The sequence below is a fragment of the Heloderma suspectum genome, chromosome 7 (genome assembly GCF_057233095.1).
Source record: "Heloderma suspectum isolate Gila_16-S chromosome 7, 16-S_ref, whole genome shotgun sequence".
NCBI lineage: Eukaryota > Metazoa > Chordata > Lepidosauria > Squamata > Helodermatidae > Heloderma > Heloderma suspectum.
In genome coordinates this window covers 2,828,175-2,850,791 of record NC_139464.1, presented here as the reverse complement: position 1 = coordinate 2,850,791, position 22,617 = coordinate 2,828,175, and the positions used below count along the sequence as shown (strand labels likewise).

The window sequence follows — 22,617 nt, the reverse complement described above, 5'->3', positions numbered from 1 at the left end:
AAATGGATGAGAGGGGGTGCTGAGATTTAAACAGTGTGTTGCCCGAGATGGCACAGGTAACTTGTTTGAAGTGTTAGAAAGATGAAAAAGGAAATGGAAGCGGAGGAGGAAAGAAAACCAAAGCACAGATATTAACTATTCCACAGAGAAGGGAGCATGGGTGTACCTTCCCTGTGGGGTTCACTGTGGGCTGGGGTGTTGTTCAGTTCCAAGCCTTGGGCAGGGTTACAAGGTGTGAAAAATGCCCCCTTCTCCAGAAGCTCAGTGGATCTTGGAAGTTATGAGAGTCTGGGCTGCTTTTCAGAGGGAGCTTCCCTCTTGGCCACACAGTGATCCGCTCAGGGCGAGTCAGGCAGCATCTACCCCCTTGCTGTTAGAAAGCCCTGGAATCACCCCCACACGGAGCACTGAGCACCAGCAGCCCCAAACATTAAAAAAAAAGTACTTGAACAATTCTATTTCTTCGGAGTGCTGATCAGATAACAACTGTTATAAAAAAAAAATCAAAGGGCATAGTTGAATCCTATAGTTAGGTAGCTCATTCGCATGTTGGAGACGTTAAAGACAACTTATTCTGGGAGTTAAAAAGTTCAGAAAGCAGTTAAGGGGCTGCTAATGCTGGTGCCAAGAGCCAGAGGCGGAGATGTGTTACATCAACCAAATTCATTCATATGGGTGGGTTTTGTTTTTGTTTTTTTACAAAAAGAACAAGAATGATTTGCAAGGATTACTGAAGGTAAAAGGCAAAATTCTTTAGGGGAAAGTGCCAGAAATTCATGACAAGCAACAGGGAATGGAGCAACAACCCCAATATATCATCCAACTTCCCCAAAGACAACTCCTCCCACCCTTGTTCAATTGCACACTTTCCTGTCCACAGCTGCAAAGAGATTGTGCTGCTATTCCACTCCTTCCTCAAAGTTTGCTTTTCTGCAGTAAGAAACAGGACGGAAGCAGCACCCGGAAAGCATGGGAGGGTTAAAGGATGGTGACTGCATCAACTGGAAACCAACACACACACCCCTTAAATGTGAGTGAGTGGTGAGTGTAGAGGAAAAAGTGAACAAAAACAGACAGCTGGATCTTCTTGTGGCATAAGGAAGATCTGGGCAGAAAGCTGAAAAAACTGTGGACATCAAGGGGAAGACTTGACATAATTGTGTGTGTGTGTGTGTGAGAGAGAGAGAGAGAGAGAATATCCCAGTTTCCTGTGCCTGGGAAAAAGTGGTGTTTGAGAAAAAAATCTGTCTGCAGAGGCCTACAATCAAGTCTGCCAACCCATTGTGCACATGTGTGAAGATGGGAAGTTGTAAGGCAGGGTTGGCAACCTTTTTGGGCCCATGGGCACATCTGGCAATTTGGGAAACTGTCCTGGACACCACCACAAATGGGCACACTGCAGGATCGAAAGCATCAGCTTGCACCTGCCTGCCACCTTCACTTCCTAAGAATGTCTTTGAGCCCACGTGCAGCTAGAGGCCTTTGCTGCACTTTGAAGCAATCCTAGCTGATCAGTAAGAAATGTCATTTTTTTCTTTTTACATGGGAGGGGTAGGGCATCTCAGCAGGCGCCAAGAAAAGTGTCCACGGATGCACTGGTACAAGGGGTGCCATGTTGCCTGCCCTGGTTGTAAGGAGTTTGGACAGTGGAAACTATAGATCTTGTTCAGCCAAAAGTTCTGATTCTGTTGTCTCCAAAACAAATCCTGCTCCTTTTTTTGAAAAGAGTCTAGGGGGTTGTCTCCACAAGCAATTTACTGTGAGTTGGCTGCATTTGGAGGCCATTCAGAGCACATGACATCGTAGCCATCCCAGAGATTTTTTGTGGAAAACCTGGTTTTTCTTAGACTACTTTTAGTCCGATTGTTTTCCTTAATTTGGCTTATCTGCACTTCCGTTGCAGTGTGCATCAACCCTCCACATTTACTTCAGCATGATAGCCCTGCCCAGGGGTGTGTCTTTCACCTGGCTGTGACTGCACTGACCCTGGTCAAGGGGTGTTCCTCCAGTGTTTCCCCTCCCTGTGTTTCCCCAATGCTTCCGCCATTTTGCAGCTGGCCATTCAGGAGTTCTGAGCTACCTCATGGTATTTACTTTGCCTTGCCCGCCACAAACCTCTGGTGCCCATCCCCCCGCCCTCCCCCCCCCGTATAGGTGTGCTGTGTTCAGCAGCCTCTACCTTTTAAAAAAATTCCTGTTAAATTGATACTGCGTAAAAGCACAATATTGAAATAGCACATTGCCACTACATCATGAACCTGAAGTAAGCACTCCAGTTTCACCAAGCAAAGTCGCCTAGGGGGAAGTGGAGTTATTTACAAGTGGGGTATTGGGTGGGTGAACATAAGAGTAAAAAAAGGTGGGGAGACCAATGAGTGAGGCTTGTTTCCCACCCCATTTGCCCGCATGTGTGCCATTTTGCCTATTGCTTCCCATCCCCCTTTCTCCCTTTCTTCTTCCCCCTGCTTACAATGAGAAGTTACTGCGATAAAACAGTAAAGTGGAGAAGTTATTTTACATAACAGAGAAACTACATGACATCAAAGAAGCATAACATCTCAATAGCAATTTAAGAAAGCAACAGAGAAGTGAAAGAGCACTTTGGAGTGAGTTACTAAAGTTAGCCTTTAACCCTTTCACTGCAGGGCAGCGAGATTTATTTCCTACTTCTGAGTAAACATGCACAGAAGGGAGTATGTTAAAGACTGAAAGGAAAGGAAAGGTTCCCCCTGTGCAAGCACCGGGTCATTACTGACCCCTAAAGGGAAGCCGCTTGCGCCGGCGTTTTCCTGGCAGACTGTAGCAGGGTGGTTTGCCATTGCCTTCCCCAGTCGTGACCACCTTTCCCCCAGCAAGCTGGGTACTCATTTTACCAACCTCGGAAGGATGGAAGGCTGAGTCGACCTGAGCCGGCTACCTGAGACCCAGCTTCCGCTGGGATCGAACTCAGGCCGTGGGGAGAGTTTTGGTTGCAATACTGCCGCCTACCACTCTGCGCCACACGAGGCTCAAAGACTGAAAGCAGGCTACCTAAAGGGATTGAGTGCCCCCACTACTGCGGTAATGTGAGGGATCGCTGCTGCGCTTCTGGGGATTTTCTCAATGGGAATGGGGAAAAAACCACTTCCATTGGGGAAACAAGACAGCAAAGTCCACCAGGAAAGAACTGCTCCACCTGATGATTCAAGCACCCCAAGTAAAATGAAATCAATGGGTCTGCACATTTAGTCCTGTTGCTATTGTGCTACTGTGGTTTTAGAGGGAAAATATTTTTTAAAAATTGGGTGGGGAGGGTCGGACATAGGATGGGGAGGGTGGGGGCCCTAACTTATACACTAGCCAGAGAAAGCAGAAGGGGCAGAACAAGGTGAGAGTGGGAGGGAGGGAACAGGCTCTCTAAACGATGACATGGATGAGACTCCACCCAGCAGTCTCCCAAACAATTTGCAGTAAACTGCCATATTACCTGCCAAGAGCCCCAGGCCAGCTTTGGGATAATCCAGGTTTTCAAGCTGTGTCCACCCCCAGGCAGAGTAGATTCAACTCCAGTAAAAAGCACAGTGAAGTGGAAAGCAAACTAAACCTGCCGCCATGGAGATCCCCTCTAAGAAAACATTTTCTAGCCAGAATCCACATTGATAAGAGTTTGAGAACCACCTCACCTCCAAGATAATTTTTTGTATAATTTATTGACAGAGGTGGAATCTGGGTGAGGAAATCACTGGTAGACTATCAATACAGCTATTCCATTTTCAGAAAATACTTTTTTATACATCAGACCTGCTCTGCTTGTAAATTCGAAATATTTAATTAATTTGCTGCAAACAAGACCCACCTGTGGCAAAGGGAAGTCCTACATATTCTATGATTCTGTATTTTAACTCATTGATCTTCATTCATAAAAAGAACTGACCCCTGCCTTTTTCTTCCTGACTTGTGTGTCACCTTGGATTATAACAAGCCTTGCCCTAACGCCTATCTGCCCCAGTCCGCTCTCTCTCTCTCTCTCTCTCCCCCTCCTTTTTCCATCTGACAATCTTGCCCCCACCCAACCTGCACAGGTAGAAGACTATTCTGTCTGTCACTCCCTCTGAGCCAAGTGAAGCATATAGGGAAAGCATGGGGCCAGTGTGGACAAGGACACTGGTGCCTTGGTCTTTTAGCCCGAGTCTTCTACCTGTGCAGGTTGGGGGTAACACTGATGCTCAGAACAGTATGAGGGCACATCACCTTGCCAAAGAGGCAGGTGCAACCTTGAATCAAAGTGTTGCATGCAAGCCAGAGCAAGGGTCTGCAGAGCACAACAGCAAATCTGTTGAGGGCTGCATTTTGATGACTGAAATATTATACTTCCTTCTCTGATTCCTTGCCCGACAATATCACACTGTGACTCCTGAATGCTGGTATCAATCCTATGCATGCTTTCTCATAAGTAAGCCCCACTCTGATCAACTTGTTTACTTCAAAATCATTACTTCTGTCTGCTGTTACTGTTCAAAAGTGGTCGTGGGGACGACACAGGCGGAGAGAAAAGCACCATTTCTTGCCACTTTCCTTGAAAACTGATCCCAATCCAGGGATGCCGAACCTCAGCCTGAAGGCCAAATCCAGCCCTCTGGTGTTCCACAGAAGGCCCTGGTCCCTGGCCCCACCCCCTTCCCCCTCCCCCAACCACTGATTGGTTGGTTTTTCCAGGGTTTGTGCATTATTTCTCCATTCTAAAAGGTTGGAGTGCCTCTCCTACGGTTGAGTTATTTATTATTTTATTTATTTGTTACATTTATATCCTGCCTTTCCTCCAAGGAGCCCAAGGCGGTGTATACATAATCATAGAATCATAGAATAGTAGGGCTGGAAAGGGCCTACAAGGCCATCGAGTCCAACCCCCTGCTCAGTGCAGGAATCCAAGTCATAGCATCCCCGACAGATGGCTGTCCAGCTTCGTCTTGAAGGCCTCCAGCGTAGGAGAGCCCACCACCTCCCTAGGTCATGGGTTCCATGGTCGTATTGCTCTAACAGTCAGGAAGTTTTTCCTGATGTTCAGCCGGAATCTGGCTTCCTGTCACTTGAGCCCATTATTCCGTGTCCTGCACTCTGGGAGGATCGAGAAGAGATCCTGGCCTTCCTCTCTGTGACAACCTTTCAAGGACTTGAAGAGCGCTATCATATCTCCCCTCAGTTTTCTCTTCTAAAGGCTAAACATGCCCAGTTCTTTCAGTCTCTCTTCATAAGGCTTTGTTTCCAGTCCCCTGAACATCTTTGTTGCCCTCCTCTGAATCCTCTCCAGTTTGTCTGCATCCTTCTTAAAGTGTGGTGCCCAGAACTGGACACAGTACACCAGATGAGGCCTAACCAGTACTGAGTAGAGGGGAACTAGTACTTCCCGGAATTTGGAAGCTATGCTTCTATTAATGCAGCCCAAAAGAGCATTTGCCTTTTTTGCAGCCGCATCACATTGTTGGCTCATCTTCAGCTTGTGATCAACAACAATTCCAAGATCCTTCTCACTTGTAGTGTTGTTGAGCCAAGTATCCCCCATCTTGTAGCTGTGCATTTGGTTTCTTTTTCCTAGGTGCAGAACTGAGCATTTATCCCTATGAAATGTCATTCTGTTGTTTTCTGCCCAGCTCTCCAGTCTATCAAGATCACTTTGAATTTTGTTTCTGTCTTCCAAAGTATTAGCTATCCCACCCAATTTGGTGTCATCTGCAAATTTGATCAGCATTCCCTGCACCTCCTCCTCCAAGTCAGTGTGGTGTAGTGGCTAGAGTGTTGGACTGGGAGTCGGGAGACCTGGGTTATAGTCCCCACTCGGCCATGGAAGCTCACTGGGTGACTTTGGGCCAGTCACAGACTCAGCCCAACTCACCTCACAGGGTTGTTGTTGTGAGGACAAAATGGAGAGGAAGAGGATTATGTACGCTGCCTTGGGCTCCTTAAATGAGGAAAAAAGGCGGGATATAAATGTAATAAATAAATAATAAATAAATAAGTCATTCATAAAAATGTTGAAGAGCATTGGGCCCAGGACTGAGCCCTGCGGTACCCCACTCGTTACCTCTCCCCAGTTTGAGAAGGTCCCATTGATAAGCACTCTTTGAGTCCGATTCTGTAGCCAACTGTGGATCCACCGGATCGTTGTCTCAACTAGCCCACTTTGAACTAGTTTGCTCATCAGGACATCATGGGGCACTTTGTCGAAAGCTTTGCTGAAGTCAAGGTATATTATGTCTACAGCTTTCCCACGGTCCACAAGGGAGGTGACTTGATCAAAAAATGAGATCAGATTCGTCTGGCAGGACTTGTTCTTGACAAATCCATGTTGGCTTCGAGGAATCACTACATTGTTTTCAAGGTGCTTACAGATGGATTGCTTTATCATCTGCTCCAGAATTTTCCCAGGGATTGATGTCAGACTGACTGGTCTGTAGTTCCCAGGTTCCTCCTTTTTACCCTTTTTGAAGATAGGGACAACATTAGCCCCCCTCCAGTCATCTGGCACTTCACCCGTCCTCCATGATTTCTCAAAGGGAATAGACAGCAATTTTGAGAGTTCTTCTGCCAGTACCTTTATTCCTCTAGGATGCATTTCATCTGGCCCTGGAGATTTGAACTCATTCGAAGTAATGAGGTGTTGCTTGACCATATGCCTATCGATCTCAAGCTGCAATCCTGCCCCTTCAGCCTGTACTTGGCCTTTGCCAGGGGGGGTCATAGACCCTCTTTTGGGAGAAGACTGAGCCAAAGTAGGAATTGAGCACCTCTGCCTTTTCTTTGTCATCTGTTATCGTTTTGCCATCCTTATTTAATAGCTGAATCACCATTTCTTTCCTCTGTCTTTTACTATGCACGTAGCTGAAGAAAGCCTTTTTGTTGCTTGTAGCCTCCCTCGCTAACCTCAGCTCGTTCTCAGCTTTAGCCTTCCTGATGCCATCCCTGCAATTCTGGGCTACCTGCCTGTACTCTTCCTTTGTTGCTTGGCCTTCCTTCCACTTCCTATAGGTGTCCTTTTTTGTTTTCAGGTCATCCCTAAGCTTTTTGTGAAGCCACATTGGCTTCTTCTGTTGTCTTCTACCTTTTCTTCTTGTTGGAATTGTTTGTAATTGTGCCTTGAAAATTTCCTTTTTTAAAAGCTCCCACCCATCTTGGACTCCTTTTCTCGTTACCGTCGCTTGCCATTGGACCTTACTGATCATTGTTCTGAGTTTATTAAAATCAGCTTTCCTAAAATCCAGGGTATGCGTTTGACTACACTCGGCTTTTGCTTCCCTTAGAACCAAGAACTCAAGTACAACATGGTCGCTTTCCCCCAGAGTTCCTGTAACTGCTACTTTATCCACTAAGTCATCTCTGTTGGTTAGGATCAAGTCAAGGATAGCCCATCCTCTAGTTCCTTCCTCTATTTTCTGTAGGAGGAAGTTATCTCCCACACAAGTCAGGAATGTCCTGGAGGGGCCATGTTTTGCAGAATTTGTCTCCCAACAAATATTGGGGAAATTGAAGTCCCCCATTACTACTATATCATGCTTCCTTGAAACATTGGCTATGTGCTTTTCACAAGTTTCATCCTTGTCTTCTCCTTGACTGGGTGGCCGGTAGTAGACTCTGACCACCATGTTCCTTTCATGCTTTGCTCCATTTATTTTCATCCAGATGCTCTCGATGGGGCTACCAAGCTCATCCTCCTGTATTTCTATGCAGAAAGATGTATTTTTCACATACAGTGCAACCCCACCTCCTTTTCTCTTCCTCCTGTTCTTTTTGAACAAGTTATATCCTTCCATTGATGCATTCCAGTCATGAGAGTCATCCCACCAAGTCTCAGTTATACCTATCTGGTCATAATTTCCCTCTTGTATTAAGAGTTCAAGTTCGTTCTGTTTGTTTCCCATACTCTGGGCATTAGTATATAGACATCGAAGACCATGTGCTTCATAGTCTGGCTTTCTTCCTACATGTGTCTGAAGACTATTATTGGGCGCTATTAGAGCTGTTCTCTCCATTGCTGTGCATGAGCCTACGTCCATGGTTACCCCCAAGTTTACATCTCCCTTCCCCGTAGGATTCAGTTTAAAGCTCTCTTGATGAAGTTTTTCATGCTGTGGCCAAACACATTCTTCCCAGCCTTTGTGAGGTGCAACCCGTCCCTTGTCAGCAGCCCATCTTCCAGGAAGTATAGCCCGTGGTCCCAGAAGCCAAAGCTCTCTCGGCGGCACCACCTTCATAGCCAGTCATTCACCTGGAGTATTTTTCATTCCCTTTCTATCCCTCTTCTAACTACTGGAAGGATGGATGAGAAAACTCTCTGGGCCCCAAAGTTCTTGAGTTTCCTTCCCAAAGCTTCAAAGTCTGACATGATTTCTTCATAGCTCTGCTTGGCGGTATCATTTGTTCCCACATGGATGAGAAGAAAGGGATACCTGTCAGTGGGCGTTATGAGTGCAAGCAACCTTTCAGTCACATCTCTAATCCGTCCTCCCGGGAGACAACATACCTGACGAGTCCATGGGTCTTCGCGACATACTTGGGTCTCGATCCCACGCAGCAAGGAGTCTCCCACTACTACCACTCTTCTTGTTGTAGGCCTGGGTTTCATCGCCTCTGTTTGACTGACCTGCAGCCTCTTGCTCACTCTCATGTAGGTTCCCTGTGGTTCTTCCTCTGCAGGCTGCCCTCCAGTCTCATCCGCAAGTATCTGGAATCGGTTCCACAGCTCCACTGCTTCCACTGGTGCAGAGTGGCGTCTAGTTCTTCTGCTCTTAACTGTCACCCTTTTCCAAGGAGTATCCTCTACTCCATTTTTCTTCTCCTCAGCATTTCCCACTTCTGCCTCATCTTGCTGTTGCTCTTCAAGCTTCTGGTCTTCCCTTAGCTGCTGTAGTTCCACCATTCTGTCCAAGAACACTTTGTGTTCTCTTATTCCCCGGTGGGTCGACAGTCGCCGCTCCAGTCCGCTTACTTTTTCTTCCAGCAGCATCATCAACTTGCAATTGTTTAGGGATGGCGGAGAATTTCGCCATGGATCTCGGTGAGGCCGAATGCCAGTGCATTCGGCCCCCCGAAATCCATGGCGGAACGAAGCCCCCACCCCCCCAACCCACGGAAGGCGCACGGAACGGAGCCCCCAACCCACAAAAGGTGCGCGAAATGGAGCACTTACCTGCTGCCGTCCGCGCTGACTTGTGAATGGCGGCCGCCACTCGCTTCCTCATCATAGCCGTGATAGGCTACGTAAATACTTACGTAGCCTATCACGGCTAACACAGGGATGCCTTTTGCGTCCGTGCTGAGGCCGTGATAGGCTACGTAAGTATTTACGTAGCCTATCACGGCAAGCAAAAAAAAAAGCATACGCAAATGGCGGCGGCTACGGCAGCTGCCATTTGTGTTCCCTATTTTTTGCCATTTTATCTTATGTAAATATTCACGTAGGCTATTACGGTGAAAAAACAGGGGAATGCAAATGGCGTAGTGGGTGCTATTTGCGTTCCCTTTTTTTTTTCGCCGTAATAGTCTACGTAAATATTTAGGTAAGATAAAATGGCAAAAAATAGGGAACGCAAATGGCGGCTGCTGTAGCCACCGCCATTTGCGTACGCGCTTGTGTTTTTTTTTGCTTGCCGTGATAGGCTACGTAAATACTTACGTAGCCTATCATGGCAGCCTGGCTGGGCGTCCGCAGCAGCCCACCCGCAGCCGGAACTCCAGCTGTGGATGGCCCTGGCCGGCTGCTCTGTGGAGCTGCCGTGGAGCAGAGCTGGCCGGGCAGAATTCTGGGGGGGAGGACTGGATCGCCTCTCCCCCCATCGAGGATTCTGGGGGGAGGGATGGAGTGCCTCCCCCCCCGCGAATCACATCCGCGAAAAGGTAAGTGACTTTCGTACATCCCTACACTTGTTGCAGGTGTAGGCCACGTTGTTCTCAGGCAAGAAAACAAACATGGCACACACCTTGCAGGTCACCACCACTGGAGAGTCCTGTCCTTCCATAGCCTCTTTTCCCTTTTTGTGTCTAGCATTGTGATTGTTCTAGACTAGCCTGCTCTTCTACACATTAGAGGTTAAAAGCAGAGTCCCACTCTTAGCCTCTGTCTCCTTTGTCTCTTCTACCACTGCAGCTCCCCTGGCCAACTCCTGTTTGCTCCCCCTGTCCGCTCGCTCTGGTCGCTCGCTCTCTGGGACCTTGCCTGCTTCTGTAGTCCCTGGACCAGCTGGAGCAGCTTGCTCTGCTCTGCTCCGCTCTGCTCAGCTGGGAGGCGGGAAACAGACTGGAGCTTCCCGCCCACTCAGCTGCTGGGAGTACTCAGGCCACCCCCCCCCCCAATGCAGTTGGAGCTCTCAGGAGCACCTGGTGAGCTCACAGCCACTCAGGAGGATAAATCCTCCTCCTCCTCTCCATTTTATCCCCACAACAACCCTGTGAGGTAGGTTAGGCTGAGAGTCGGAGACTGGCCCATAGTCAGCCAGTGAGCTTCATAGCCGAGTGGGGAATAGAACCTGGGTCTTCTGAATCCCAGTCTAGCCGCTGCATCACGCTGGCTCTCTGGCAATAAGAGCTTTATGCTGAAATATGGGGGCGTTATTTGCATTTTTGGCTCCACCTGTTTTGCCTTTGGCCCTCCCACTACTGGGAGGTGCCCCTGAGAGCTTCTCCAAAACAGGATCCAGCCCTCTGGCTGGGAAAGGGTCTGCACCCCTGCTGTAAGTCAGCCACTGCCCAGGCAAGACTGATGTAGCGCTGCAGGCCGACAGTCGCTGGACCCAGAGGCCTTTCCTGTTTAAAACGCTGGATGAATTCCCACCCCATAATTTGGTATGTACTGCATGGATTTTCACAAAAATAGGTAGAGAAACTCCTCTGCAATTGCCTTACATGTTTTACATCTCTCAATGGGGGAAAAGACCCCAAAGATACATTATGGTGGGCAAAGAGGAAATGATTAAAACTGCTTTATATTTTTCAGTGGAACTGCCTGAGATTTGGTTGGATGATAGTGCTAAACAGGAAGATATTCTGTGCCAAATGTCAGAGAAACTTTTGTCAGATCATCTTTATTTTATTACCATATTCTCATTTCATTGTCATATAAAAATTCAGGGCCTGCCACTCTCACGGCTGCCCTCCCGGTGGCAATAGCAGAGGCTGCGGTGGGGGGCCGGGATAGGCAAACCCAGGATTCCAGTTGTACAAACTGTAGTACCCTGGTGGTGCTACAACTTGGCTTTGCCATGGTGGCAGTGGCTGAAGCCGGAATTGTGGTGGTGGTGGTTGAAGTGTGGGCCGCATCCTGGGAGCAGGCCCATACCAACCTTGGGGCCTTTGCCAGGAATACCATCTCGTGGTCCTTGACCAGGGCGGAGGCCACTGTGAGGCCTTTATCCAGGGAGGCATGGGCCATACTGTGGGCCTCGGCCTGGGAGCAGGCCTGGGCCTAGTTGTGGTCCTTGGCCCGGGAGGAGGTCTGGGCCTAGTTGTGGGCCTCGGCCTGGGAGGCTGAGTGCTGGGCGGGGGCTTGGGCGCTGCTGGTTGTGTTGTTTTCATCGTGGATTGTGCCAACAGTGGTGTGTGAGTGGGCATGAATGTGTTCTCCTTGGCGATGTTTTTGATCCAGTCAAGGAAGTACTGCGTGGAGATGAAGACACTCGGCCTCCGTGCCTGTCCGCATTTGGGAGATCCCCAGCTGTAGAGTCCGACAACCCAGTAACGCTCTGACCTCTCTTCTCTACATGCAAGGGGTCCTCCACTGTCACCCTGCAATAGGAAAGATAACATGGTGGTGTGAGGAGGAAGTTGTACCTCATGGAGACCAAGGCATGAGGAACAGGTCAGCTCAGCTAGCTTAAGGGAAGGCAAGGGGTGGTGAGGCAGCCAGCTGGTGAGGAAAGAGAAAATACAAGGGAGAAAGCATCTGACGCCACTCATTTTTGCCGGACGAGGCACATGTCCCCAGGAGGGCTGAGACAGGCGCATGCCAGAGAGAGGAAGGGAAGGGAAGGGAGCAAGGCACTCCTGAGCAGGAGCTGTGAGGAACAAACCCAATGTCAGAAAACTTGTAGCAGGATGAAAGTCCACAGGAGAAAGGCGGCCTTTCTGAGGGACTCAGAGCCACTTCTGAGGCAGCTCCAGCTGGAGAGGGACAGGTCCAAATAAGCTCAATTTCCAGTCCACCCCCTTGCTGAAAAGGGAAATGTCTTCTAAGGCAGCGGTCCCCAACCTTTTTGGCACCAGGGACTGGTCTCGTGGAAGACAATTTTTCCATGGTCTGGGGGGGGATGGTTTCGCTGGCGGACTTCCGGCCGCTGGGACGCCATTTGCGTCCCTATTCTTTGCAGTAATAGGCTACATAAAGATTTACGTAGACTATTACTTGAAGAACAGGGACACAAATGGCGGCTGCTACGCGGACGCCATTTGTGTCCCAGTGGCCGGAAGTCCGCCAGCGGCCAGAGCTGGCCGGCAGCTCTGGCGGCTCTCCACAGAGTGGAGCCGGCCGGGGCCAGCGAGGATTCCGGGGTGGGGGGGGAGGGACAGATCGCCTCCCCCACCCGTGGACCCAAGGTAAGGGGGTTTCACACACCCCTGCTACAGCCCGGTTCCTAACAGGCCACGGACTAGTACCGGTCCACGGCCCGGGGGTTGGGGACCCCTGTTCTAATGCATCAGGGGACTTGAACCCTCGGAGAATCTAGAGCACCTGGGTCCCAGCCACTGGAAAAGAAGCTGGGCTGGCACTATGTTTGAGGGGGGCTTGGGTAAGGCACCCCCTGGGGTCTCCAGCACCAACATGGTGAGCCCCCGCCACCTGGAGGCCCCTCCTGACTCCGTAAGCTTACCACTTGGTAGCAAGCAGAAGCTCTTTTTTATTTATTTCATTTACAAAATAATAATTACTAGGGCAGCAGACGTGCTGTGAAACAGAGAGCTGGCCAGAGCTGCAGTCACCCGCCATCTTTTCCCTAGAATACCTGTAGTCTGGGCCATGGAATACTTCAAGTCTAGCAGGGCTGAGAGGCATTCCAGGGGGATGAAAATGGTGAGTGGCCGCAGCCCCAGACAGCAGTGTGCCCTCATAAAAAAGAAAAAGAAAAAACTTCCATCAGCATCAAGCATCAGCCCTGGCATCTGCCCAACCCTGCGGGGTGCTGACACCAGACCAAAAAGCAGGGATGGGCAAAGTGCAAGGCACATGTGGTCTCCCTGTGCCCACCTGCTGCTACGATAGGAACGGCAAAAAAAAAGACAACGATTTTGCAAGAAAACAAGGTGCAGGGAGCACAATTCTGCTCATAAACAAGAAGCAAGCTCCCTACATGCCTTGTTTTCTTCTAAAATTGTGTGTGTGTGTGAGTGGGGGGATGCTGCTGCCACCACAGCAGCAAATTCAGGGGGTGCAATGCAGCCCACCGACCCCTGGAAGTTTCCTACCCCTGCCTAAATGGAAGGTATCTCTGCTGAGCTGCCATGCCAGCTGTATATGATGGCCAGAGATGCTGCTGCTGCTCTTCAGCCCAGCCTGCCAGGCCACATGACCTGAAGATCCATCAGGGACTCAGCCAACTCTATGTAACTGTTGCTCCATGCATGTTGAACCTGGGACCTTTTGTGTGCAAACCAAGTGCTCCACCTGGCTTTTCCCTCATTAATTGGGACTAAGGCAACAAATTCAACCCCTCCTCTACAGCGCTTTTGTAAGCCCCGGATGGCTTGTTCCCTGACCTTGGTCCGCCCTACCTGGCAGGTAGCAATGCCTCCTTCCTCAGGTCCAGAACACAGGTTCATGGGACGGATAAGCCTGTTCCACATTCTTGAACAGTTCCATCTGGGAAGAAGGCCCACTTTTGCTTCCTGCATGATGTCAGGATATTTTGGCTCTGTGAACAGAAAGCAGGGGAAATGCGTCAGACTGTATTTCCCCCAGCCCCAGGGATTATTGGAGAGGTACATTAAGACAATGGACTCCGAAGCCCTGCCCCAAAGTCCTAACGGATAGGCTGGGGATTACTCAGTGATGAGGGTAGATCCTTCTACATGGTCTCCCTCTGTTCTCCTGGCTTCACCTTTTCAGGGCCCTGGACTTGAAAATAGATGCTGGAGCTTACCCCGGCGGTACTTCCTAACAAAGGCTTCTAGGACTACCCATTAGAAGGCATTGTGCACCAATTCATCTTAACAAATTGTCTGCTGTGAGAAAAAGGACGGAAAAAGCCCCGGGAAAACATGGGAGGGTTACAAGTGGAATATATCATCCATCGTCATTCTGGGAATGAGGCAGGGCAATGGCGCTATAAAAGCCTCATCTGGAAGCAGCCCTGGTCAGCCTTGGTTCGCCTTACCCCAAGGAGAGGGGAAATTATTACAAATCACTGAGCTGCCATGGCTCCCACCAAATTGGTTCAGCTGGTCTGTCCCCAAACTCTAAGGCCCAGTGGGATAACCGTGATTATGAAAGATTATATTATTAATAATTCAACAGTCGCTACATCCATTTTTGATGAGAATGGTGTTTTCCGGTGGCTGTCCCTAATTGAGGATGTTGTTCCTTTCATTCACATGTAAGGCGCCACACTTCTTCCCATGTCTGTGTTCCACTTGGATGTCCCCGTGGGCTCTGATGAAGCAACATTCCCTTCCTGGGAAGGGGTCCATAGCTTGGTGGTAGAGCACATGTGTGGAGTACTGAACATCCCCGGTTCAGCCCCGCCTGAGATCCTGGAGAATTGCATCTATTCCAGGTATATTGAGCTAGGTAGAGCACTCAGGCTAGACAGTCTATCTATATGATGCAGGTCTTCTCTCTTTCTGGGGAAGGGCTGTCGCTCAGTGATGAGCACCTGCTTTCCATGCACAAGGTCCCAGGTTCATTCCCTGACATCTCCAGGTGATGGGAAATGCCCTCTCTCTTTCGGATGCCCTACAGAGCCAGAGCAAGTTAGAGTGGCCAATACCGAGCTAGATGGCAAACACACTGGCCACCAGGCATTTTTATTTATGTATGTATTTATTTTACCAATTTACGTATATCTTGCACTTGTAATCACTAGGATTCCCTGGGTGGTAAATACAACCACCCAATCAAAGCATACAGTAAGTATGATAAAAGCGAAATACAAGAGCAAATAAAACTCAACAGCATCCCTGAGGGGAGGGGAGGAAGGCTGGGCATTTGGATGTAGCCCTTGAAAGAAAACGTCCCCATAGCTCTGTGGAGGGGCCACGTGACTCACACTCAATTCCAGAGACTCAGGGCTTGGACATACATGCTAGGCGCAACCCCATGCATTCATCCCAAACTGTAATAGTTTCTGGAATTGTCATTTGTTTGATTGTTTGTTTTGCTTTTCCCTATTGTGTCACCCTGGGAATTCCTCTTGGCATTGGAGGTGAGGGATGCACATTTGCACTAACCACATGGGTTGGACCGCCCTTCCCAGGGCCTGCTTTTCATGGGCCACTCACTTGTTGCATCTGTATTGCCCCAGCCACTGATATAGCAATGGGGTAGCGACAAAACTTCCACACTCTTGTCCGGCAGACAGGCTGGCTGGATGTAGTCGCTGCAGTTGACGGGCTCAGACATCTCCAGCAGGGCAATGTCATTGAATATAGTTTTACCAATGCGCAGTTCACTCTTGAAGTTCTCATGTTTCACCACCCTCTTGATGGTGCGGTTCTGGGAATCGGGGCCGGGCTGGATGACCCGGTTGCAGCCAACTACGAGCTTATAGCGTTCTCTATATTTGGAACAAAAAACAGGTACAGAGCTTACACGAGAATGTTCCTAAACTGAATGAAGATGGCAGGATGCTGTCAGGAAAACCCTTGAGTCCAACTGCTGGTGGAGAGGCTACAAGGGAATTGACGGGCAGGTGCAGAGAGTCTAGTCCAGGTTTTTGGATCGAGCTCCTTTTCTCTCATTGTTTTCTTGCTTCTGTGATCGATGCTGAAAATTTGTTCTAGCAAGGATTTCAGGCAAGAAAGCAAGATGGAGATTGGAGATTGGAGTTGTGGGTGCAACAGCCACTAGGAGGCTGCCCAGCTCATCTCCCCTCTGGTTTCTGAAATGTCTCCAGGTGTGGACAGCATGTCTTCTGCACCCATAAGGACTAGACACTTGCTTTCGGAATGTCAAAATGAGAGACATTCCTAGAGCACTGATCTGTCAGTGGCATTTACTTCTCATAGCTAAAGAACCTCCATGTTTGGATGGTATCCAAATATCAGAGGCTCGAGACAAACAACAGGGGGACGACAACTACCACCAGAGTGCCCACCCTCTGAGCTTCCCAACTGGTTCACGAGCATTGGAGATAGAAGAATGCTGGACGAACTGGGCCTTTATTCTGACCCAGCAGGGCTGTTCCTGGGCTGTGGACTCCACTTCCCTAACAAACTGGCTGAGTTCTGGCACCCCATGACACCCCCTAGCAGTATGATGCTGAGCCCAAGGAAGAAGGTGGAATCCTGCTTTCATGGGATCCCCAAGGCCACCTGGTTTTCAGACCCTGCAGCTCCCCCATGGAATTTCCTTGAGGTAGGCGGCTTTCCCAGTTGCTTACTTTTCTTTCCCGAAACAGTGGGCTGCACTGAGGACCCAACGAGAGCTGATAAGTGAACCTCCACAGAAATGCATGTATCCCCCGTTTCGTGTTCGTATCTGGATGCTGACTTGCCAGGGCCATGTTCCTGGCAGGGCATTGGTGCCGCCCACAAGACGCATCATGTCATGGCTGACTGCCAACGGACGTCTTCCACAGACTCCACTAGACAGAAGACATAGGATTGCTAGTAGTGCACACATGTGGACCTGTGGATAATGTGGCTAGCAAAAAGGCTTGGACAGCCTTAATCTCCCCTCAACTCACCCCAGTAAAGTCTTAACCTCCCCGCCACCCTCCATTTGTCACAACATTTTCCTTACACTGGATAGGTATCTCCTCTTGGCCACTCAGAGAAGTAAGGCTTTCCTGGACGAAACAGACCAGGCCCTATTAACATCCAAGCTGGACTACTGCGGTGCACTCTGTGTGGGTCTGTTTTTGATGCAGCAACTCCTGGCCTGCAAGGAAGCCCATCTAGTTGCCTCATAATTGTCCTTCCTGCTGTGTCGGTCTTTTGACCTACCAGCTAGGTTGGTTCCCTGCCACATGGCATTGCTCTATGGCATGCGGATGAGTTCTAGCTGGCTCTGGCTTGATCCTCTTTTTCTGTAATCTGAGGGATGATTTTATTGCAATTTTGTGTTATTGTAGTTAGGTGTCTTGGGAACTGAATCCGAAAAAGAAGGATAAACATGTTTCTAATAAAGAAGGGGTAGGCAACCTGGTACCCTCCACATGTTTTGGACTACCACTCCCATAATTCCCCATTGCCCATGTTGGCTGACTTGGGAATATTGCAACCTCATCTGCAAGTTACTGGAAGGGGGCAGTGTTGCAGTCAGTTAATTCATGGGAATTTTTACCACAGCTGGCCTTAGGATCTCTATAGCCCACAGTGTGGTGTCCTGTGATTGTTCTCTTTTGCTCCTCCTCTTCTCCCCCCACCCCATGACCTCCTCCATTCCTGGGAGCACTTGTGTTTGCTCTCTTGCTACTGCCAGTGTTACAGAACACAAAATGGACCGATCAACTCTGTTTGAAATGATACACTGTACCTGCATTTGTGTGCAAGAATACTTGTGAATAAAGCTGTTACCTTTTCTTCACTAAAGAAGGATGTGGTCTCCTTTTTGCCTTGTGTGCGTGTGGGATTGGTAAATGCTTATTCTGTTCTGCCATTTGTTTTGTTTTTCTCTGCAAACTGCCTTTCTAACAGGGGGCATCAATACTAAACAATTCTCATCAGGCTAGGCCTGATAGGAGTTAGAGTCTAAAACATCTGGAGGGCACCAAGTTGCCTACGCCTGTAATAAACAATAAATAAAAAGTTCTGGAGGATGATTTCCATCGCTATGAACCTCCCTGAGCACTTACATCAACATCAGAGGCCCTTGCCATGTTCCCCATCATCTGAGATGCAGCAGTTGGGGATGTAGAGCTATTTGATCATAGAATCATAGAATAGTAGGGTTGGAAGGGGCCTATAAGACCATCAAGTCCAGCCCCCTGCTCAGTGCAGGAATCCCTGACAGATGGCTGTCCAGCTTTATCTTGAATGCCTCCACTATGGGAGAGCCCACCACCGCCCTAGGTAATTGGTGGTCATGAAACTGTAGTTGTGGGATATCCTCCCACAAGGGATGCCCTGTCACTGCTTGCCTTCCACCAGGTTGTAAAGAAATAGTACTGCCAATATTCGTGGGGCAGGTGAGCTGTAGTATACTGAACTATGGTTTTTATTATCTACGATTATCTGTTTTCATAGATCATAGAATAGATCATAAAATCATAGGGTTGGAAGGGGCCTACAAGACCATCGAGTCCAACCCCCTGCTCACTGCAGGAAGCCTGATTCCCAGGCAGTCTCCCATCCAAGTTCTAACCAGGGCTGCCCCTGCTTAGCTTCTGAGATCAGACAAGATCATGTGGAGAATGTGTTTGCCTTAGGCTTTATTATCTAGTAGTTGTTAGGCACATTGGGGAATAAACTGAAAGACAGAAAGGCAGGAAAACCGTAGAATCATAGAATAGTAGGGTTGGAAGGAGCCTATAAGACCACCGAGTCCAACCCCCTGCTCAATGCAGGAATCCAAGTCAGAGCATCCCTGACAGATGGCTGTCCAAAAATCATCATCATCATCATCATTATCCAAGGGCATGGGGTGGGGAGAATGGAGGTGCCAATGAATGCAAGCAGGGGATGCCGACAGAGGGAGATGTTCCCCTCTTATGTCCTGGGGTCTCTGTGCTTCCAGAACTATTTGTTAGGATAATAGGGCCTAGTCACATGTGCAACTATACTTGTATGGGCATCTCCTCTTTAGGATGAAGGAAGCCAGACCCACCAGGGTTCAAGAGGACTGGCCCCCAGTAGGTTCATGCAGTTAGGATGGTCAGATGCAAAGGAGGACAGGGCTCCTGCACCTTTAATAATTGTATAGCAGTGTGAAGCTTTGAAGCAGCCACTAAGAAGTAAGGATGTTGGGGAATCCCTTTGGGGGGTGGAGCTCAGCGGGTTTTCATTGGCTTGGCCCCTGGACTCTGGCTTGCTCATCAGCAAGCTGGCCTGACTCGGTGCATGATGAGTCAAGCCAGCTCGCAGATTTGTCAGGGTTTTAAAAATTTGCACAAATCATGATTTGCGCAAAATCGCGTCTGTAAATATCGCAGTTTGAATAAAATTGCGGGCATAAATGATCTAATTTGTGCAAATAGAAAACCCAAATAAAGTCCCTGAGTTATGGGAACTTACCTGCAGCTCAGTTCACAAATGCAAGCCGAGTTGGGGGCACTGCAGGGATCTATCGGGCCCAAAAGTGTTGTATTTCCCCACGATGGACAATCCTACTAAGAAGGCCATCTCTTGCATCCCCACCTGTGAAGGTGGCGGAACCAAAGACCCCTGAGCAAGTTTAGCAGTCATGGAATCAGAGGAGCGGTCCTCTTATGGAACAGTAACTGGTTAAAGAGCAGAAAGCAAAGAGGAGGACTAAATGGTAAATTCTCCCAATGGAGGGAAGTAAATAGTGGGGTCCCACAGGGATCTGTATTGGGACCAGTGCTTTTCAATTTGTTCATAAATGATCTGGAATTAGGAGTGAGCAGTGAGGTGGCCAAGTTTGCGGATGACACCAAATTACTTAGTGTGGTTGGAACAAAAGGGGACTGCAAAATGCTCCAAAGTGCTCCAAAAGAATCTCTTGAAACTGGGAGAACAGACATCAAAATGGCAAATGCAGTGCAATGTAAGCAAGTATAAAGTGGTGCACATTGGGGCAAAAAATAGTAACTTCACATATATGCTGATGGGATCTAGTAGTGACTGACCAAGAAAGAAATCTTGGGTTTGTGGTGGACAGCTTGATGAAAATGTCAACCCGGTGTGTGGCCACTGTAAAAAAGGCAAACTCCATGTTAGGTGTAATTAGAAATGGAATTGAGAATAAAACTGCCAATATCATACTGCCCTTATACAAATCTATGGTGCAACCACACTTGGAACACTGTGTACAATTCTGGTCAGCGCACCTAAAAGGGGATATTGTAGACCTGGAAGAAGGGCAGAAAAGGACAACTGAAATGATCCAGGGGCTGGAGCATCTCCTCTTTGAGGGAAGGTTACAGAAGCTGGGATTGTTTAGTTTAGAAAAAGGGCGAGTAAGGGGAGACATGACAGAGGTGAACAAAAAGTATGCATGGCGTTGAGACAGTGGATAAGGAGACATTTTTCTCCCTCTCTCTTACTACTAGTACCCGGGGTCATCTCATGAAGCTGATTGGTGGGAGATTCAAGACAGATAAAAGGAAGTACTTCACACAGTGCAGTGTTAGGCTATGGAATTCACTTCCAGAAGAGGTAGTGATGGGCACCAGTTTGGATGACTTTAAAACGGGATTAGACAAATTCCTGGAGAAGGAGAAGGGTATCAATGGCTACTAGTCCTGATGGCTATGTGCTACCTCCAGTACCAGAGGCAGTGAGCCTATGTCCACCAGTTGCTGGGGAATATGGGTGGGAGGGTGCTGTTGCGCTCATGTCCTGTGTATGGGTTCCCGGTTGACAGTTGGTTGGCCACTGTGTGAACAGAATGCTGACTTGATGGTCTGATCCAGAACAGCTCTTCTTATGTTCTTATGACCGAGGGAGGGCCTCCCTTGAAGATCTTAAAACCCAGGCAGGCTCCTATGCAAGAACGGGGTTTTTAAGTTCTCATTTTGCGAAAGTCTTTCGTGAGGGAGGGGAATGGGGCCTGTGTTACAAGTTTGGACTGGGTGCAGATAACTTATGCCCACGTACTGCATCTCACTGCACTACAACCAACTGTTCAATTAATTTTCCTGAGAGATGGAGCTTTTGGACTGGTCTGCAATTGTCAGAGTCATCAGCATTGGGAATATTGCAACCTTGCCAGCAAGTTACTGGAAGGGAGCAGTGTGGCAGTTAATTAGTTCATGGGAATTTAAACCACAGCTAGCCTTAGGATCTCTATAGCCTACAGTGTGGTTTCCAGTGATTTCTTCCTTTTGCTCCTCCACTTCCTTCTCTCTCTGACCTCCACCATTGCTGGGAGGACATGTGTTTGCTCTCTCACTCCCGCCGGTGTAATGGAACACAAAATTGACTGAACAAACCCTTTTGAAATTCTGTACTGTACCTGCATTTTATATGCAAGAATACTTGGGAGTAAAACTGTTTTCTTTCCTTCACTGAAGAAGAATGTGGTCTCCTTTATTATGATAGCCTGTGTGTATGTAGGACTGGTAAACGCTCATTCTGCTTTGCCTTTTGTTTTTTCTCTGCTAATTGCCTTTCTAACAGGAGGCACTGTTACTAAATAATCCCATCAATCAGCACCCACCATGGTTTTTTGAGAAGGGGCCTAATCTGCATCCCTTCAAAGGAGACTACAAACTGCCCTCCACTGGCAAAGCCTTTAATCACCTCCAAAAAGAGTTGCAGCCTTTCCTTACTTGTTTCCACCAACCATAATAGATATGGTTGCCAGCTTGCACTGGTTACCAGTTGTTTTCCGGGCCAAATTCAAGGTGTTGGTTTTGACCTTTATGGTTCCGGCCCAGCCTATCTTAAGGAGCGCCTCCAGCAGCACCAGACAGGCCGCTTAACAAGATCAGCCTCGGATGGCCTTCTGTCTGTCCCATCAGCCAGGACAGCTAGACTGGTGGGGACGAGGGAGAGGGCCTTTTCTGTGGTGGCCCCCACTCTGTAGAACTCCCTCCCTAGGGAACTCTGTCATGCCCCCTCTTTAATGAGCTTCCGTCGTGCATTAAAAACGTGGTTGTTCAGGCAGGCATTTGGGGTGGGTTAGGGTATTTTAGGAAATGTTTTTATTGTAGAATTTTATTGTTTTAAACTGTTTTATTGTATGTTGTACATCGCCCAGAGTGGCTGGGTGACCAGCCAGATGGGCGATTAATAAATTTAATAATAAATAAAAATAAATATGGGCCGGAGTAGCAGGGGTCATTTGTGCCTCCTTCATCCTCCTGTCTGCATCCCCAAAAGGGCAATGCCTCCTGGCTATTTTGGCCCCAGAGGCCTCTTTTGCTACTTACTCGCACATCATGCCTTTGGCTTGCGTAGGCCGGAAAGTGGCAAAGACCAGAATTGGGAGGAGCAGCCATCTCATCCTTCTTGCGGCTCCAGATGCGTCTTCCCCGCCACGTTTTCTTAGAATTCATGACGTCATAAAATGTATATGTATGCTGGTTCCATCCAGACAGCACCTGTGCAGTCTGACCTCACACAGCCTGCTTCACCAACGTTCTCTTTTCTTTGGAATGGGCAACTGAGACTAATATTGTTGCGCATGTGCAAGCAGTGAGATGTCATTGCAAGGGTTCCAGCACTTACCCAGGGCTCCACTTCTTTAGAAATAAGTCACGCGAAGTCTTACAGTCAAGAATCACACAGCTGGACAGGATCCTGAATTTCTTTGCAGTCAGAGGCACTGGGCTGTCAGGGTCCCTGAAAGGTCATTCAGTTCAACCCCAAATATAT

The 22,617-nt window shown here is 48.5% G+C and overlaps 1 protein-coding gene across 1 annotated transcript; it reads right to left on the bottom strand.

Moving 5' to 3' along the window:
• Window positions 1-899: 899 nt before the first annotated feature.
• LOC146339219 (glandular kallikrein-3, submandibular-like) lies at window positions 900-22,298 on the bottom strand. The gene is made up of 7 exons (XM_084811415.1): window positions 22,173-22,298; window positions 19,367-19,473; window positions 15,457-15,731; window positions 13,732-13,871; window positions 11,554-11,751; window positions 11,310-11,431; window positions 900-930 (listed from the first exon to the last, which is right to left on the bottom strand). Exons 1-7 carry the CDS (start codon window positions 22,296-22,298, stop codon window positions 900-902), a joined length of 999 nt encoding a protein of 332 aa, XP_084667541.1.
• Between the last annotated feature and the right edge of the window lie 319 nt (window positions 22,299-22,617).

Excerpts from the sequence above, each read along its gene's own strand:
- LOC146339219 (XM_084811415.1), bottom strand. The coding sequence starts at position 22,298 with ATGAATTCTAAGAAAACGTGGCGGGGAAGACGCATCTGGAGCCGCAAG. Across the intron at positions 19,474-22,172 it reads GCCAAAGGCATGATGTGCGA|GTGGGGATGCAAGAGATGGC; the intron begins GTAAGTAGCAAA and ends CCACCTTCACAG. Across the intron at positions 931-11,309 it reads TTCCTGGCAAAGGCCCCAAG|AAAAGCAAACTTTGAGGAAG; the intron begins GTTGGTATGGGC and ends TTCTTACTGCAG.